We start from the raw sequence: 18,107 nt of genomic DNA, 5'->3' as shown, positions 1-18,107 counted from the left end.
ACAGCAGACCTTTGCATTACAGGGACTGTACTGCTTTGGGCACTGGAACCATCTTGGACACCTTCACAGTAGGACACACAGTCCACTGTAATCAGGAGGTGATGGTGCAACAGTTGTGGTGCTCTGCCTGCCACTAAGTATAGCAGCACAGAGCCTGCCCCAAGAAGGATGTAATGGTTTTGAACAACAAACAGAACTACTTTAACCACTGCCTAATTATACAAGTTAAAGAAAATTATCAGAAATAAAATCTTCTGCATCTTCACCAAGAAAAATACAGAGAAATCAGCATCCTTTTTCAAGGAACTATATTTTACGATGCTTCCTTCATGAGTGTTTCAGGAAATCCATATTTAAAGGACTGTGATCGAACCACGGAAACAGCATATAGAAATGGAGTTCACAAGTACCTTGGGAAGGAAACAGCATGATAATAATGGCAGTTACTATTTCCTGGATTAGAAAAATAAACATAGCTCTGAAGTATAGCTTCAGTTTCAATGCAGATTATGATAAAAATTATTAGAAATCAGCAGCTGTATTTTAATGCAATAATTCAATGTAACAATTTAATTCAGACAATATTCCCTCAAATTCTGATAGCAAATAATGAAATTATTTTCCTCTCCCCTGCCTCCCTCTACTCCACATCTTGATATGCACTACAAACTCAGATATCTTTTTAAAAAGATTAAAAAAAGCTGGAGAATGGGTATGAAATAAAACTGAGTGTTATAAAGCCATTGTCAACCATTTTCTAAACATGAACCCATGGCAATGTGATCACTACTGTCAACATCTGTAGAAATCAAGCTATGATATTCTCTTAATAGTTTCAGGTTACATCAGAAGAAGGGAAGAAGTCCTATCATCTAGAAAGTGTAGTGATTAAACAAGGCTGTAAAGACACAGACTGAGTTCAGACAAAAGCAAGCACACTTCAATTGAGTGTATGAAGCGTCCCTGACCTCGCTGGCTCAGAGCAGACAAATACGTAACTTCACAGCACTCTTCTGGGTGCTCCTGTGGACTCACACGGACTTTGTTGTGAGCTACACCAGTATGTGGCTTAAGGTAGGATCCTTGCATGTTTAGAAAGCTATCTTCCTAGCTTCGTTTTTTCTTTTACTATAAAAACCAGGGTAAGACAGTACACACCAGCAGAGCAAGTTCACAGTCAATTCACTCTGCCTATCTTGTCTGTCTCTACAACCAAAAGTCACCCAGTGATATTTTGCTTGCTCCCAGTACTCAGACTAAATATCCAAGCCAACAAGGGGTTCCTCCGCTGCAGAGTTAACTCTCGTTCCAGCTCAGGCACCATTCTGAGGCTGACTGCTACTCACTCACAAAATTCCTTCACCTGCATCTGGGCTGCTTTCAAGTCAAGCCAAGATCATCTGGACTGCACACAAAACCTGTCCTCTGCAGTTAAATCACCAGAGTGTTGACAACGCACTCAGCTCGCCCACAGTTCCCCCCAAGTGCCTTGGACAACTAATGCGCTTCCTCTTGACTGAGAAAGAATCAAAGCAACACAGATAAGGGCAGGTCCAGGAGCCAGGGATACATCCCAGGACATCACAACGCATGTGGAGAAGTGTAACACCACTGAGACGACAAAAGTTTGGATATGTTTCATTTGGGGGGAGAGCTGAAAGGGAAGAGGAAAAGCAGGTAGTCTCAGAATTTCCTCATGGAGATTCACCAGAAAAAAAAAAAAACCAACCCCCCCCAAAACCCCTAGAGATATAAAATTATACACAATCTTGCCTATGAGTAAAGTCATGGCGCAACAAACAGAAACAAGAAAGGATACCGGACTACAGCAGAGCTCAGCAGAAGGCAACAGTGTTGTAGTACCTGTTTGGACAGAGTTCTCCAAACCATGTAAGGAGCACAGGCAGCAGCGTTCCACTTTGCACGGAAATAAACGGATGCACTGAGATTTATGCCTTTTGACTCCCTTACTAGGACTATTATTATTTCTAGGCTTACACGAACTCTTCAGGAAGTTCAGTATTATAGCATTAAAATGTAAAAAATGCAACTATATATTCATTAAGTAACTAAGGCAAATGAACGGTGACAGAAATTAGAAAGCAGTATTATTCATGAAAAGTAGCCCCTGAAATAAATTTGAATTCATTTGATACATGGTAATTTCAAGAGAATGACACCTTAAAGGCTCTACCAAAACAGCAGCCCATCATCTTTAATACTACAGCAATGGATACAGTAACAGATACTTTTACATCACGATACATAGAGTTGTTAGCACATTAATAATCATCTTTCATCAAGCATAAAACTCACAGTTAGGAAATACAGCTGCAATAGCACAATTATACTACTCTCAGCATATACCCTGAAGCAAAGAAAACAAATGGGCTGCTTTTCATTAAGGGGTTTGGCAAACATCTCTAAAGACAATGTTTTCTTTCCAGAAACAATCCCGAGAGGCGTTTAAGAGTCTCTTTCCTGAGGTAAACCTGGTACATGAATATATTCATACTACAAAATACAAATAGTAATTTTCCAGTACATAGCACCTTCTGATTTTTCAGTAAGACAATCTACATCTAAGTCAAATATTAACAGTTTCTTGAAATTCTTGTTTTAAAGTAAAACGCTAATCCTTCATACATATATGCTTAGTTTAATTCAGAGGGATCACTTGTATGAGCAAAATTAAGCTGTTAATATCAGAACTGGAATCATGAAAGACAAAAATGATTTGCAAGTACCAAATTAAAAATTTTCTTTTAGGAAAGATCTCTTAAGATATAAGACAGGGAAAAATATTCTAAAAGGGGTAACTCCCAATTAAACATAGAAATGGGCACATTGAAATATTTTATGTATGTTTTAAGCAATTACATATTCTGATTGTATATTTTTAATGCATAAAGTCAACAGCAGACATGGCATCTTCATTGGGTACATTTTTAGACCAAACGTTTCTTCATCAGAAACTACACTTACCCTAGATCAGCTATAGCCATTTACTATACTTCAAAAAAACCCCCCCAAAACCCATGTAATCTCAATGTAGAATTAGCTTGCAGCTCCTTCTTAATATATAGTTACTCTGGTATGAACATATGATATGACTGGTAAGGATCAGTTCCCTAACCATAAACATCTGTTGTTATTCCACACCTAGGTCTAGCAGAGGAGACACGGGACTCATGGGAGTCCCACACCCTTCAGAAATGACAAGTAGAGGTGAGGTGACTTACCCTAGTAAGGCACCTGAAGTAGCAGCAGACATCTATTCTCTTAGGCAACAGAATCTCACCTGATGCAACCACCAGATTTTGATTTAATCTCCTTAGCAATCATTTAATGTAAACAAACAGAAACTACTAATTGGGGGAAAAGTGATCGTGGAAGAGACTTAACTTCGATATAGAAAATAATCCCACACTCTAGAGACCGAAAGAAATAAAGAACTGATACTAAAAGGCAGTAACAGTCTTATTCCCAAGCAGCTGTATTCTGAAAGCACAGACTTCCATGAAATTCTGTAGTATAAAACTACCTCCTGATTAGCATCATTTCTCAGCATACATATCACTGCAAAAACAGGAAATCACATCTTTTCAGCGCAGGAGGCCAGCAATAAAAATGGTTAAGATTCTCATAACAAAGTTAGGCTGCATCCTAAACACACTACAATATTCACAACAGTTTTTACAGTTACTTTTTGCTTCAAGGGAGTGCTTTTTACACGTGTGTACTCAATATAGATTGTATTTCTTCATCACAGATTCCCAACCTAATTTCAAATTTAGATTATACTGAAATCTTTCACAAGAGGAAGTTCAAAAGATAACAAGCATCCCCAAATCTCTCTCATCCTCCATCACAAGGGTACTTCACACTCCAGAACAGGTGCATTTTCTATATAAGTTTCTCTCCAAGGTGTCCAAATGTTACTATACATTCTGAAATATCACGTCTTGTTCAAATAATCACATTTTTAGATATAAAAGAGAATAAAGAATAAATACCCAGCAACAACATAGGCTACCTACACAAATTAGACTGAAATTGGTTTGTGTCAAAGCAAAGAGAAAAAATTCCTCAGAAACTTTCTAACATCAGGAAGTTATGAGAACAGCCCACCAGCATGGTACCCAGGCTCCTGAGCAGGACTCTGGCCGTGCTAAACCTAGGCTGTGAACTAGACATTGTTGCAATGGGAGACAATGGTGGGGAAATAAAGGGGACTTTCTTTTATGGTTTGGATTTTAATTGGTGAGTCTGTAGGCAATTACTAGCAATGTCAAGATAACTATGCCCAACTGTCTCCTGCTGAAATCTGGTCATAAGCTCTGGCTAAAACCCGTCTTCCATGACGTGGACTATGCAAGAAAGAAGCTTAGAGGTATGTTAACTTCATAGCAAATGAGGACTTCTCCTGAAAGACAGGATTCTTCAGAGGCTGGGTAAGATGAAACAGTTTATGAGCCTCCTTTTATTTTTGTCCTCGGTCAGGAGAGATTGAGCTTGAAATTTGTTTGTTTGTTTGGTCTGTTGTGATGTTTCAAGCTGCAGGAGTAACAGTCTCCACAAGCTCTTTATGCACTTCAAAGTTCAGAAACTGCTCCCTCCCAACCCGCATTCTAGAAAACAACTTTAAATATAGCATAGTCAGGTACAGACAAGTTTGGTAGTCTGGGGTGAATTAAACCTTATACCTTCAAGTGCTGCTTTTCCAGGAGCTCTGGGGTGGCCACAGGCTATACAGCACAATGCAGCCCAACTTCCACTTCTACATGTCATATGCACAAGCGTTTCATGGATTGAGGCTATGACTTGTAATCATTTTCACACTGGGTTGTCTCTCCAAGCAAACAGTGGCTTTGCCGCAAGCTGTTTATTCCTCACTTTCCTCCCTTCTGTCAGACCTCCCTCAGATAAATGTTATTTTTCTCCCATGCAAATAGGATCAGCCAATTACGTAGTTATCACATTGCACAAAATAAATACAGGACAAAGACATCTATGGGGATAACTGGAAAGTTAACAAATTTTTTCACTGTTTTCCTATTCCTCTACTGAACCTCGAATTGCAATGGGCAAAGCAACTTCATATGCAGGGGCAGGCATGACCAGGAAAATACACAGTGCTGAGTGATTATTTTTAGATACCTGGTGAAACTTGGAATTCAGACTTCAGTCAGATATTGCACACATTCCACATTCAAAGATCACAAAGGATCAGCAAATACCACTAGTCAAGCAAAACAGTATTTCCCAGAGCAGTTAAGGCTTAAAAAGTCTAAGTACAGGTGTGGGAACCCTGAGCATCCATGTACTTATATTCAGTCCAATAAGGTGTTCTTAAACAGTGTGAGTTTTTAAAAACAGAAGCAGAGGCAAAATAGTATTAATTCACTTGTGGGATTTTGGAGAGCAACATAAATCCCTAATTCTCCTGGATTTTATGATTCTTCAGGAATAATCAAACACAATCCTAGTCAGCACTTAAACACATACTTAAATGCAGCCCTGAGTAATGTCTTCCTTTGAAATATTCCTTAGTCACTGCACTCTACATGCAGTTTTTGATCCTACTAGCCAGAAGTGCATTAAACAGAAAACCTATATTTAAATGAAAAGACAGGACAGAGATAAAATTGTCAGACAATATAGGGACAATATATGAATGCGTGCTTTCTACATCCTTGTACGATCTCTTATTTGTTATCATTGGCCAAACATATCTACATATTCCTTACCTTTAACATAGTAAATTCATATGGCTGATAACCTTTGAAACTTTCATGGATGGCTGCCATCGTGTGTGAAGTTTTTTCCCAAAAATGAAGAAGTGTTGTCTGTAAAGTAGGACAAAATTTCATTGCAATGTTAGCTTTAACACCAATCTGCTTTCAGGGCAAATTTCACATCTCCCCTCCAATACTAGTTACATATTCTTACAGTTGAATATTGCCATGGTAACCTCTTAAAAAAATCATATATTAAGAGGAAATCTTTCTTTTAGAGGTCAACATTTTCGTTGGATACCTGATATGTTGTTAACACATGAGAAAGGAGGTTGCATCTGCTCGCTCCCAAAAGATCCACTTTTTGACAGACATCAGTCTTCAGTTTGTCAAAGTTGAGTTTTGCATGTCGCACTTGAGCTTGAACCTTCAAACAAAGCAACAAATGTTTATGTAGTGAATTTTTTTCTCCGTTTTTCATGAAAGAGCAAACTAATGCAACTTTTAGGGAAATCAGACAACCGAACAGATTCAATTAAAATTTATATAGAACTTTATTACAGCATCAATCCCATTGAAATTAAGATATGGCAGGCTGATATATGCTAAAATATGGCTCTTACTATTGTCTATGTTACTATTTTTCTAATATATTCAGTGAAGAAATTTTGGTTTATAACCCCTGTTTATAAGATGGATATTAGTATTAAATACATACTGAGAAGATAATAATTGGAAAACATACTCATTTTGGTATCTGTTTACAGAAATACCAATTCAAAGCCTGACCAACAAATCTGGAACTAAAAGTTTACTACATAATATACAGGTGCACAGGCAGAGACGTCTCCATGTTCCTATAGTAGGAGACAAATTACACTGACAAACTTTAAAGTCGATCTGCAACTCTTGTTGACAATATAGCAGTTAAAAGTTATTGAAGTGCTACAAAAATTTTGCTCATTAAAGTTTTCCTTCTAAAACAGAATGCTTTTCCTGTTTATTGCTATAAGAAAAATATCAAGGCCCCCTTTCTTAGGAGCAAACAATTGCAGTTTCAAAGGGTTTTAGTTTTTCAAATTATTCTTCTACCATCTGTTAAGTACATACAAGACACCCTCTGTTACACAAGCTGCACCATGTTTGACAATAATACTGGTATTCTCATGATCAGGTATCAGGGTAGAAAGTTGATGTAGGCGTTTTGTACCCAGGATCCCCCATTTTTATGACAGCTTTGTACACTACCCTAATACTATATTAACAAAACAAATTTGTTTATAACAAAATTTGTACATAAAATTTAGTTTTCTTCCAAGGAAATGGGAAACAATCAAACCACAAAATATGATGATTCTCCTATAACTCTTTCACAGTTACAAAAAACTGTTTACCCAAAAAAACCTTCACAGTGGAAAAAACCCACTGAATGAAAATTAAATGCATTTCCTTTCTTTTACTGGCCTAACTCAGAGAGTAAACTGATTTTGTTCAGAATACACAGACTCAATCAAACGAGATCTGACAAACTTGTATGCTCCTGATCTTCAGAAGTGAATCCAGAACGTAGCAGCAAGTGCCTGTGCTCCTTGTGCAGTAAAGACAAATACATACCTCATAATGCAATCCAAAACATTAGGGTTACCATATTTCTAATCTTATTTTCCCAAACTGACTTAGAGTATATGAGACTTCCAACCAGGCAGAAAACCAGCAAAAGATCTGCATCACAAATTCATCAGATGACCTACTCATAGAAATTGTGGGACTCTTGGGTTGCTGGATATGTGGCAACTTTTTTTCACTGACCAGATCGGCTCTGCGTAAGTAATATAATAGGGTTGCACATATCATAGGCCTGATATGTTCATAATGAAGAAACTACCATAATTCAAAATTTCTGATAAATGCAGCATCTCACAGGTGAGATTTTAATTGTAGAAAAAGATGATGCCTAGAAAAAAATTACTTTTTTTTTTTTTTTTTAAAGAAAGAAACAGCAGTGATACTCTACCTTTATCAAATAGCTTTGTGGTTAGTGCATTCATCTAGAAGGGGAAGTATTCCAGGACAACTCCACATATTACACCAAGCAATTAATGAACAAATCTTGAGTTCTGGTAATAACAACTACATCTCAAACTTCTGACCTGATCCAGTGCTCTAACCACAAGACTACAACATCTTACTGATGACTTCCTTTGCTGTTTTTGCATATAGAAGAGTTTCAAACCAAAGAGGGGTGTCCAGAGCTGGAAGAGTTCTTGGGTAGTTAGGAGATGTTTTGGTGAGGTGGAGACAGATTTGAATTCCCTCAGGCAGGAGGAAATTGGTCCCATGGCTTCCACTCCTTAGGCAAGCATCACAAATGCTAAGCTATGATATAAAAAGGAAGGAGCCGCTACTGCCAAGGTATCTCCCTACGAGGTAGGATATTTTGTGAAAAGCCTTACCCAGTCGGAACTACACTGTCTTGAGCTGAGGCTGCTTCTTAGTTTGGGATCATCGACGGACTCTACATTACTTCTTTTAGCTTGCGCCTGGTGGAAGCCCGAGCAAGGCACCATGCTATCCATGCCAGGAGTCCCATTCCACGCACAATTGTCTAGTCAAAACAGCAGGTGGGTAAAGACCTTATGGGCCTCCAAAATTAAGCAGCAACGGAGGAGGGTGGGAGCAGTGGCAGAAGGAGAGTGGAAGCTTTATCCAGTGCTGGATAAAACACTTTTGTCCTGCATTAGGTCCTCAAATCCTTTATTTGCTTTAGCTGCGAGTGACTGAGAGCACGGATTTACAACTTCAGTCTAAAAAGGAGAATTCTGAAGAAATCCAAACATGAGATTACCTGCATCTTTTGCCAGCAAGAATTGCTACAGCAGGAAGGTATTTAAGTAAGAGATGTTGTGGGGCTTTGAAAAATCTAGTGAGACTTGAGAATAAATTCTGATCTCAGTTACAGCCATGAAAATTCAGAGAAATTCAACTGATGTCAGTGGAAATGTGTCACATATAAATCTGTATTTTACAATGGTGCAGCTGAGATCAGAATCCCTTTCCTATCCAGTGTATCATAGCACTGATGAAAACACAGTAAGAACAGCTGTGGCTTTGTAGACTGATAGTCCAAGTGAGCAAAGAATGTTAGCTCTGGGGAATAGAAATACTGTCAGAGATGGTGGGCCACAAGAAAAAAAAAAAGTACTACTAAATGTAATTATTAATTTCTACAACTGCAAATCTGCACAAGGACTTTATACAACAGGCTGGGATTTGGGTCTACCTCATACCTCCAACTCCTTAAAAGAAGAAAAAATCCAGAAAACAAAAAACCTGTAAAGTTTGAGTTGTAGTCTTCCTGCATACAGTCTTCATGGATATTTAGCAAGAAACAATGTCAACATTTATCTTAACATGTAATTAGTGTCTCTTTTAAAAGCTAGAGCATTCATAAAGGGAAAGAGGTGATCCACAACACAACATGGAATACAAACCCGTATGTTTGACATGCTCATACATATGATTCAAAATACTTAATGCTGTGTTACCAAATGCCACACGTTTCTCTTGCCAACCAGGGAAGATGCGATACTATGAGAACTATTAAATTAAGGATGCTTTTAGTTTTTTTGATATACTGAAAGCTTACTGAGCAAAAGTACTCTCTGTTTTGCAGCAGCGGTGCAGCCAAGAAAGAACACTGCATACTACACCAGCATGACCTTTTGCCATTTATGTGTGCCAATAAATGCATTTTCAATTCAAATCATTATTAGATGTCTTTTAAGATTACTTGTGGCTTCAGGAATCAGGTATAAAACCTTAGTGCTTACAAAGCGTAATCTGCTTAATACCACACAAGTTATCAGAATGAACCTTTGGTTCTCTACTCAAGGGAAAGCTGATGTAATACATACTAATCTCCTTTCTCTGCAATTACTCTCTAAGACATGAGAAACAGGACCTCATTGTGGTCTCAGTCCTGCAAATTTTTATTCATACACTTAACTTCATTAAAGCTGAACATACAAAATTTCTTCAAAATCCTGGTCTGAAAAGTGTCAGGATTTTACTGACTGTAAGAGAACTGCACTGATCCAAATGCAACTTGGACATTTTACGATGAAAGAGCTCCTAAGCATCTGAAGCTGTAGGTGCTAGTTGTTAGGTTTATGCTGTACAAGAAAATCTTATGGTACTACTGACTTAAAGATTATTACTCTATCTTTTTCTAAGTAGCTACCTGGAGCAACCTGCTTTTAGTTTCCCAGTGCAAACATCTAAGTACAATATTTATGGACTAGAATTCTTTAAAGAGAGCACATAAGAAAACATAAATTTGGAAAGCAATATCTTATTAAATCAATAGCTTGATAAACTATAAGACGCCAGATAAAACGGAAATAATTTCAAAAGACTAAAACAAGTAAGTAAATAAATAAATGTTAAAATCATAAATCCTGGGGGCTTGAAAGTCAGATTCTGGAATGCTTGATTGTAAGGGCAAATATTTGCTAACACAGGTTCCTAAACCTATATTCAAACAGAAAAGTCCCAATCTTCAAGAGTGCTAACATTAAAAAAAAAATATTCAGACCCAATAAAAAACCCCTATTCAGTCTGTTCAGTTACTAAAATACGGATTTGTCATGTATTTTCAACGAAACTTTATGTCCTCTACAGTACATCTGCGTTATTACTTTCTTTTAGGCTACCATAAAATGCAAAATTTATTTTCAGTAGTAGCCCAATTTCAGAGACAATTCAGCTAGTGAAGCATCATCTCCAAAATGAACTTATGTCAGATAAATGCACTAACTCACTTTACATACAGTATATTTTTGTCTCAGCATTTCCAGCATAGAAGCAGAAACAGATGCTTCCAGTCTAATTTGTCACCCAACCTCTCACTTACTCGATCTGAAAAGCATGCACAGTGTGTGTATAGGCTGGAAGGAGGGGGATAAGTAAATCAAGAGGGGAAAAATGCCTGGAATATAGCAAACCTTCCTGTTGGGGGCTCTGGGTAAACTCTACCAGCAGATGGAATCAGCACAAATCTCCGCATTAAATAAGTGTAGCACCTTCTGGCATACCTGATCGTTGTAAAGACTACATGAAAATTAAATGCAAACTGAAGTAGGCTGTAGTTTGAGGACAAAGTCTTTAGCATACAGCGTATCTTACAGTATTTTTGCATATAGCACAGAAAGCATAAGGAACTAGATTCTCAGTTCCCACAAAACTGTAATAACTTTATAGCTTGAGTGGTGTTATGACAAGGAGCACCCATTACACTTTTACATGAGCATATATAAGCACTTAGTGATTTTTTACTTTATTGTTTTTTAAATTCAAGATTGATGCTGGGTAGTCAGAGAACAGAAAAGGTAATATTTTATACAAAATAATGCCTGTAACTAAAGTTTTCCAAGTACAATGTAAGGACTTCCAATGTCTTGCACAGTACTAAACCTGATTTCAGTGTGCTTTGGTATGTTCTACGTTTTGCAGACTATACTTTGACTCAACTGTTCCCTTGGGTTGGAATAGTATTTATTGCATTCATTAATCTCTGCTCCATCAACTTGCAGGAATAACACATAAGAACAACAGTTAAAGAAGAGGTAGCATACTTCTGTTTGTCTGCTTCAGCCCTGGTTATTAAAATCTTCATTTATGACCTGATGAGAAACACTGATAAAAATTATTTTAGAAGATGAAATTTATAATGCGAGAAATGCCTAGCTAAAAAGGAAAACTACTTGGATAGTATAATAGATCTAAATAATATCTCTTAGGTCTGAAGCCGAGCAGATGTACATCAGATTTGTTCAAGAAATGAAACTATTCTTGAGATACGAATTTAGACAACCTAAAGTGCATAACGAGTTCCAATGATACATTTCTTAAATTTGCCATTTTGGCATGATTGTCTGCGCTTGTGCATGCATCCCCATGCACCTCATCCTATTAAGCTTGATTAAGCAAATTTGTAGTCATGTTGCAGTTCATATAAAGGACTTCATTACCATTGCACGTCTACCTGTCTCACTCTGGAAAGCAACAAAAGTACTGTCTGCCTTTCTGCCACAAAAGAACAACCGATATGCCACCTTTGAAGGAGAAGTTATGTCTGTGTGAGGAGAGGAAAAACTGCAAGTATAACTGCCATACAGACTGCCTTTTTCTTCTCTCCCTATGCAAGACTAGCAGAGTAGAGTTGCTACCTATGACTCAGATTCCCAGTCACTACAGCAGTACAAGCAAATAACACTTTGAAACAGCTGTCGAAAATATGCATGTCCTGTGTCGAGGTAGTCTAAAAGTACCAGCAAATTCATGTAAAAAGACAGTAGATAAGTGAAAGCTGAATTAAACGTGCATTGGGCTAGTTGTATTGTAAGAGCTAAGATTCTGGAAAGGAAACTGGCACAACTTTCTGGTATCCTAAAGTGGCAGAAAACTCTCATTATATATGGACTTGATTAAGGCAAGTCTATCACAAGATACAATACAGCACAAAGACTTTTCAGCCACCAAAAACCATTCTTCTAGTGGCTGAAACATTCATGGTGAGGAACAAAATAAATATTCAACTGAAACACAGTGATACCCAACATAATCCAATGAAATCAATACCCGCTCAAATAATTGCAAACATCTACTAGCAAATTACGTGCCATAATTACCCAGAGATTTTAGATTTAATTGAAGCATCTAATTCACCTGTACAGATTTCTCACTGGAGGCTGCAGCATGTTCATGACAGTCCTAGAACTGAATGTAAGCAATAGAAGAAGAGTGCTAAAGTACAGCAAAGAAAAAAAAAAAAAAAGGAAAAAAAGAAGGCAGAAACAATGCTATACCACTCCATAACAGAATATAGAGAAATGCAGCTTAATATGGATTAGTGTAGCAGTAGCAGCTTTTCACTGTATTTACTGGGACCAAGAACAATCATGTTTCTCTGCCAAACAACCTGATCTGAAACATCAATTGTCTACAAACAGAGCAACCATAAGTCAGTGTATGACTTTTTACTAGTCATACACTGGTAAAAAGTTTTTTTCCTTTAATCACAACATTTTTTTTCCTATTCAGAACAATCAAATCTCCATGATTTTAACATGTATTTTGCTCTCCTTACACTATGACAAAGTGGTCTAGAGAAAAGAACCAGTAAAAATTCATGTTATAACTGAAATGTTATTCCCCCGAACTCGGCAGCTTTCATGCAAACTTTGTCATTCAAACCTGGTACATTTTAGCTATTTTCACAATCCTACCCTATTTGAATTTGCATGATAGAATCATTCTTAGTTTTCCTTCTCAAAAAATGAGTTTAGTCAAAACCAGGATTTTTCATCTACCTCTGCAATCAGAATGGGAGACAAAATAACAGCTCTAATAGTTTTAATTCACACACAAGAACAATAGCCTCTGATGATAATTCACATTTTCATTTGAATATGTGACTATTCCCTTTGATTTCAATAGTATTGCTCATTATTATTTAACATTTGTATTACAGCAGTTCCTGAAGGTTTCAATGAGACTGGGTCCCATTGTCCTTGACACCAAAAAGCACTGAATAAATTACAAGTTTACCCCAGAGTTACTGAATACTTAAGCACAAGCCCAAGTGTTTGAAGGACAGGGGTCTTAAATTAGGATTGCGCTGGGAAAACAAGCCCTTACTGGGTATCTACAGGGGTGAGTGACTCTTGCCCCTGGGATAGTGGAGTCTACCCCACCAGAACATCATAACATTACAGCAGCCACTTGTTCCGTTTTGCAAAATAAAACAACTAAAGATCCCTCTCTTGTAAACATGACCATGAATAGCCTGCACCATTCCATCATTTGTGTGGTACAGTTCTCTTAAACCTCCATTGCGCTATACACATATGCATGTGCACACACCCACAGGTCTACTACAAACCTTTCTATTGCAACACCTACCAGCTAAAAAGCATTACAGCTGCCACTGGGTGTCTGGATGTAACACATTCAAGCAAACTTCAGCCTGCAGCTATGCTCCTGATCTGAGAATTTGGAGAGTTTGAAGGGCTTGGAGGTTTTTTTCCTGCTTATACTGATTTATAATAAAAATATAAACATATCCTGACTGGTGTGAAGGTAAAATTGAACTCTTCTACATAAAATTCCAAGTTTTGTGGGGGGCTTTTTTTGCAATTTCTCATGGGTAAGGCTGTAGGATTTTAAACTCCTCTCTCCGTTTTCCTTCTGTCCCCCTCAGGAAGGGCTAATAAAGATACTATAGACAGGAGAATATTTGTGTACCAGGCAAGGAAAGGATTATATGACAGAACTAAATTTCACATGGACACTTTACACCGACACATGATAGCTTTGATACAATGTGCAGCTCTAAATTAGTGTGTAGCATGCAACTGATTATACAACAGAATTTCTCAAGTCTATGAAATTAATAGAAATAAAAGAACGGTTTTTGTGTTCTGTTCCCATCTGTGCCTGTGATGCTGTATTATGCTATAGAACAACTGGGGGGTTAATTATTTTTTCATCAGGAAAGTGATCATACTCTGATAGCTCTTACTTCTGCCTCTAACATGCCCTGCTGCCCTGAGGCCCTGAATAAATTATAATTTGAAAAGAAAACGTTTAGGAGCTTTTCAAGAAGCTATATTGAAGGAACTTTGCAAAGTTGCATTACTTAGACCCTAAACTATATATACATACATTCATATATATATATATATTTATCATTAGAGTATCATCTCCCAGAATGGAACAGAACAACCTGAAAATCTTTTAAGGTTGGATGATAATGTTCTGTACTTTAAATCTATTAGCGATTACAACTTTTAAAACCCTATCCACCTAGAAAACAACGTAATCATGTAATAGGGAAAGCTTAGTATATTTGTGTTGGATTAAGTTTTCACAGTTTTAAAAACACATCAGATGTCATTAGTTTTAGTTGAACTATTACTTTTTAAAAATACCGCAATTTTTTATACTATTTTAAATAAAACAAATTTATACTTAATTTACTTTTTTCAGTATGTTAAAAACACTTTATTAGAAACATTCAGGTATCTGTGGGTAACAAAGTTTTAAACTCCAGGAAGCACCAAAAAGGATCCCATATTTTCTCTGATTCTGTGATTTTTAACATGTCCTAATAGGATATGGCCCATTTCAGCAGTTCTTTGAGGAGAGCCATTATAACTCCCACACTAATCTTCAAAACTGTAGTCACTATTTTGGCTCAGTTTTGGCTAGAATTTGTTCCTGTGCACAGCAGGATTCCTATCCCCTTGGTCATTCATATCTGATCCAGCTTTGAGAAGCTCTGCAGGTTTTCTAGAAAAGCATTCCTAGACAGTTGCCATGTATTTGGCTAGAGAGTTTAAGGCCAGAACAAATCAGTAGATTAATATCACAAAATACTACTCCTGCACTTACCCTAAGGCATGTCTTCCAGAAAGACATGCTAGGCGTGTCTAGCTCAGATGTTGACATCTACACTGTTACCCTGTGATCTGTTTTAGTGGATGGAGATCTGGCCAACACAAACAATTGAGACTAGAGTTTGGTTCATGTTACCCTAAAAGAGCCCGTTTCTCTCCACTGGACTATAAAGGGAGCTCTTGTTGATTAGTTTAAGTGCAGACATCTACATAGCAGATGTCTGAAGTTAGGTTTGAGAAATCCTAACCTAACTGACGTCCAGGAAAAAAAACAATTTCCTTTATTGCTAATAATAACTGTAAGTATTTAAATACATGCCCTATTTACCATTTGAATTCATCCAGCATAAGCTTCCAAGCCATGATTCTTGATAAACTCTTGATGAGTAGATTGAGGAGCCTCATACATACCATGGTCAAGGCAACTCTTCATCTTCTCTTTGTTAAACGAGACAGACTGACTTAGAAACACCTTAATTAATTTCCCCTAGTCCTCAAGTTACATCTTACACTTTTTGATACTCTCCCTCTCCAGTTTTTCAAGCCAGAGATGTAGACTGTGATCTGTGCTCACTCAAACTGTATTGAGAGACTCCTGGCACTGGCTGACAGCTGAGCTACATCTTTACAGAAGATCTTCACAAAAACTGTTGCAGAAACCTTGCAAATGTAGTTGCAGAGCTGCAATTACGAATTTGCTGCCTGGGAGGAGAAAAGAATTAAATACACAAAAGAGATGAAATTGTGATTAAATATACAAAAGAGCTCCTTAATCTAGAACTCCAAACATACATTGTGTTGTTTGTGTCTCCAGTCACTGGAGATGCGTCCGCTGTGCTCGGGATACAAATATATCCCAGACAAGCTACTACTTCCATTTTCTGTTCTCTTCTTTGACCACAGAGCCTCGTGTTTTTCTTTTCTCCTGCTTATGTAACTTTGTCCTAATTTCTAGCCCTGTCCTTATCCTCTCAGTACTTTGGGTTAGATGCCTGCCTTTTTCTTCCTGGTTTGAAATCCATGTCTATGGTCCTGGATCAAGGAGAATGTCATGTTAAAGAGCAAAGTGCTTAATGAGCATTGCTGCATTTGTTTTTTCTTTAACAGCAATACAAAAATATAAGGTAAGAAAAGATGTTGTTAGGCACACTGAGTTAACTACTGCTGTTTTTAAATCCCAATAGAGGATTTTTTTTCTGAAAGATATTATACAAATATCATATTTACCAAACAGCCAGGTCGTGGACATGCACCATGACTTCTTTGTGGATTTTATTCAGTAGAATATGAAATTTGCTCTTTGTGTCACATTTATGCCACACTTCCCTCTTAAGTTTTTCAGTACTCAGCCTGTAAAAATTTTACTGCCTTGAGCCTGTTGGCTCACACGCCACATAACTCCAGCCTGGCAGTAATGAGTAAGCCATGGTCAAAACTGCTTACTTCATAACCACTGACAGTCAGCAGATGTGAGCAATTCTCTGACCCCTGTGAGGATATAAGGTTATGGCTGGCTTGAATATTCTTCCTTTTTTCCCCTCCAAAAAACAAAGGTTGGTTGTACCATCTTCTGATATATTCAATGACAGCTATCACAGAAATTGAATCCTACCAAGTAGCTTTCCCTCTCTCTTTTATGCAAACACATACACGTTTATCTTACTCCCTTCTCTCTTTCTTTTTTCCTACTGCCTCACTTCTTTCCCAGCCCTGTGTTTATTCCTGCTGTTTTATAATGTACCTTTTCCAACTCTCTTGCGTCTCTTCAGGGATGGGGAAAAATGAGAACCTCCTCACACATTATGCATGTGATTCCATAAATATTATACAGTGACATGAAGATTTTTTTTTTTTACTCTATGTTTTTCTTCCACCCAAAGCCAAGTTGGATCTGCAAAAGCAGATCAGCTCAGGCTTAGCAATGGGGAAAAAAAAAAGCAGGCGAGAACAAAATGTCTGATCAAAGATGTAAATTATTTTCTGTAAAAAGAATGACAGATTAAGGTTTTCCAGCCCAGAAAAGAAAGATGACTGAGGCGGAGTATGATGGAAGTCCATCATATCACACATACAAAAGTTGTAAAAGACCAGACTTCGGCGAACACAGGAACCAGGGGGCATTATACCAAACTAGCTGTTTGAACTCAACACAAGAACAGTGGATCTTTACACAACATCTGTGTCAGTAAGGCAGCTCTCCGATCACAGCGATGTGTTGTGATGGCCAGAATTTACATTGCTTCAAAAGGCAACTGGACAATTTTATAGAAAAAAAACCCCAAACACTATGTCTTATGATGCCTCCACTGGTCACAGTACTACAAGAAAATGCCACTGTATTTGCTCTATGCAACTCCCTGGTTGCTAGCATTGGTCACCAACGAAGACAGATGATGGACAGGCAGTGGGTTTTTGTTTGAACTAACGTGTCTATCCTTTCAAATAAGGTAACCCTGAGGCATGTTTGCAGGTCAAGGCAGATTTGTGAGTTTGCTATGCTGGATTCAGACAGGCTCAGTGCCTTCTCATGGTGGGAGAACTCTGTTCTGTGGTCTAAGGCTGCACAGATACTTCAAATGAGCTTTTCCAACAAGGTAGTAATCTCTTCAACACCTGTTTAACAGCAGATTTTCCACTATCAAACTTCAAAAGCACGTTGAGTTATATAATTTTATAACTGTAAGAGTGCTCAGTTTCAATTGCCAGGGTGTATTGAAGCACTGCCTATGCCCAAACACACCTAAATAACAGAAAGCACGTACAAATGCTTCACATACTGTAACTGTATGACAGCATGTAAGCTTTGCATTCATACAGATTCATTTGGAGAAAGGGTGGGGGCAATTTTCGAGATGCTCCAACATTTCTACAATTCTAACTGCAGTGCAGAGAGAAGCTCAGATCTCAGTAC

General features: G+C 37.6%; 1 protein-coding gene across 4 annotated transcripts in view; it reads right to left on the bottom strand.

The window, feature by feature from the left end:
• Positions 1 to 18,107, bottom strand: part of ICA1 (islet cell autoantigen 1) — a 74,890-nt gene that overhangs the window by 20,152 nt on the left and 36,631 nt on the right. For all 4 annotated transcript variants that reach the window (XM_050891218.1, XM_050891220.1, XM_050891216.1 and 1 more), the window contains exons 8-9: positions 6,040 to 6,165; positions 5,751 to 5,849 (exon numbers count right to left, since the gene is read on the bottom strand). In XM_050891218.1, the coding sequence (XP_050747175.1) occupies positions 5,751 to 5,849; positions 6,040 to 6,165 (225 nt within the window). The remainder of the gene's footprint in view (positions 1 to 5,750; positions 5,850 to 6,039; positions 6,166 to 18,107) is intronic.

Source organism: Gymnogyps californianus, chromosome 2 (assembly GCF_018139145.2).
Source record: "Gymnogyps californianus isolate 813 chromosome 2, ASM1813914v2, whole genome shotgun sequence".
Taxonomy (NCBI): Eukaryota; Metazoa; Chordata; class Aves; order Accipitriformes; family Cathartidae; genus Gymnogyps; species Gymnogyps californianus.
Note: the sequence above shows the minus strand (reverse complement) of the source record. Positions and strands in the feature narration are given on the sequence as shown.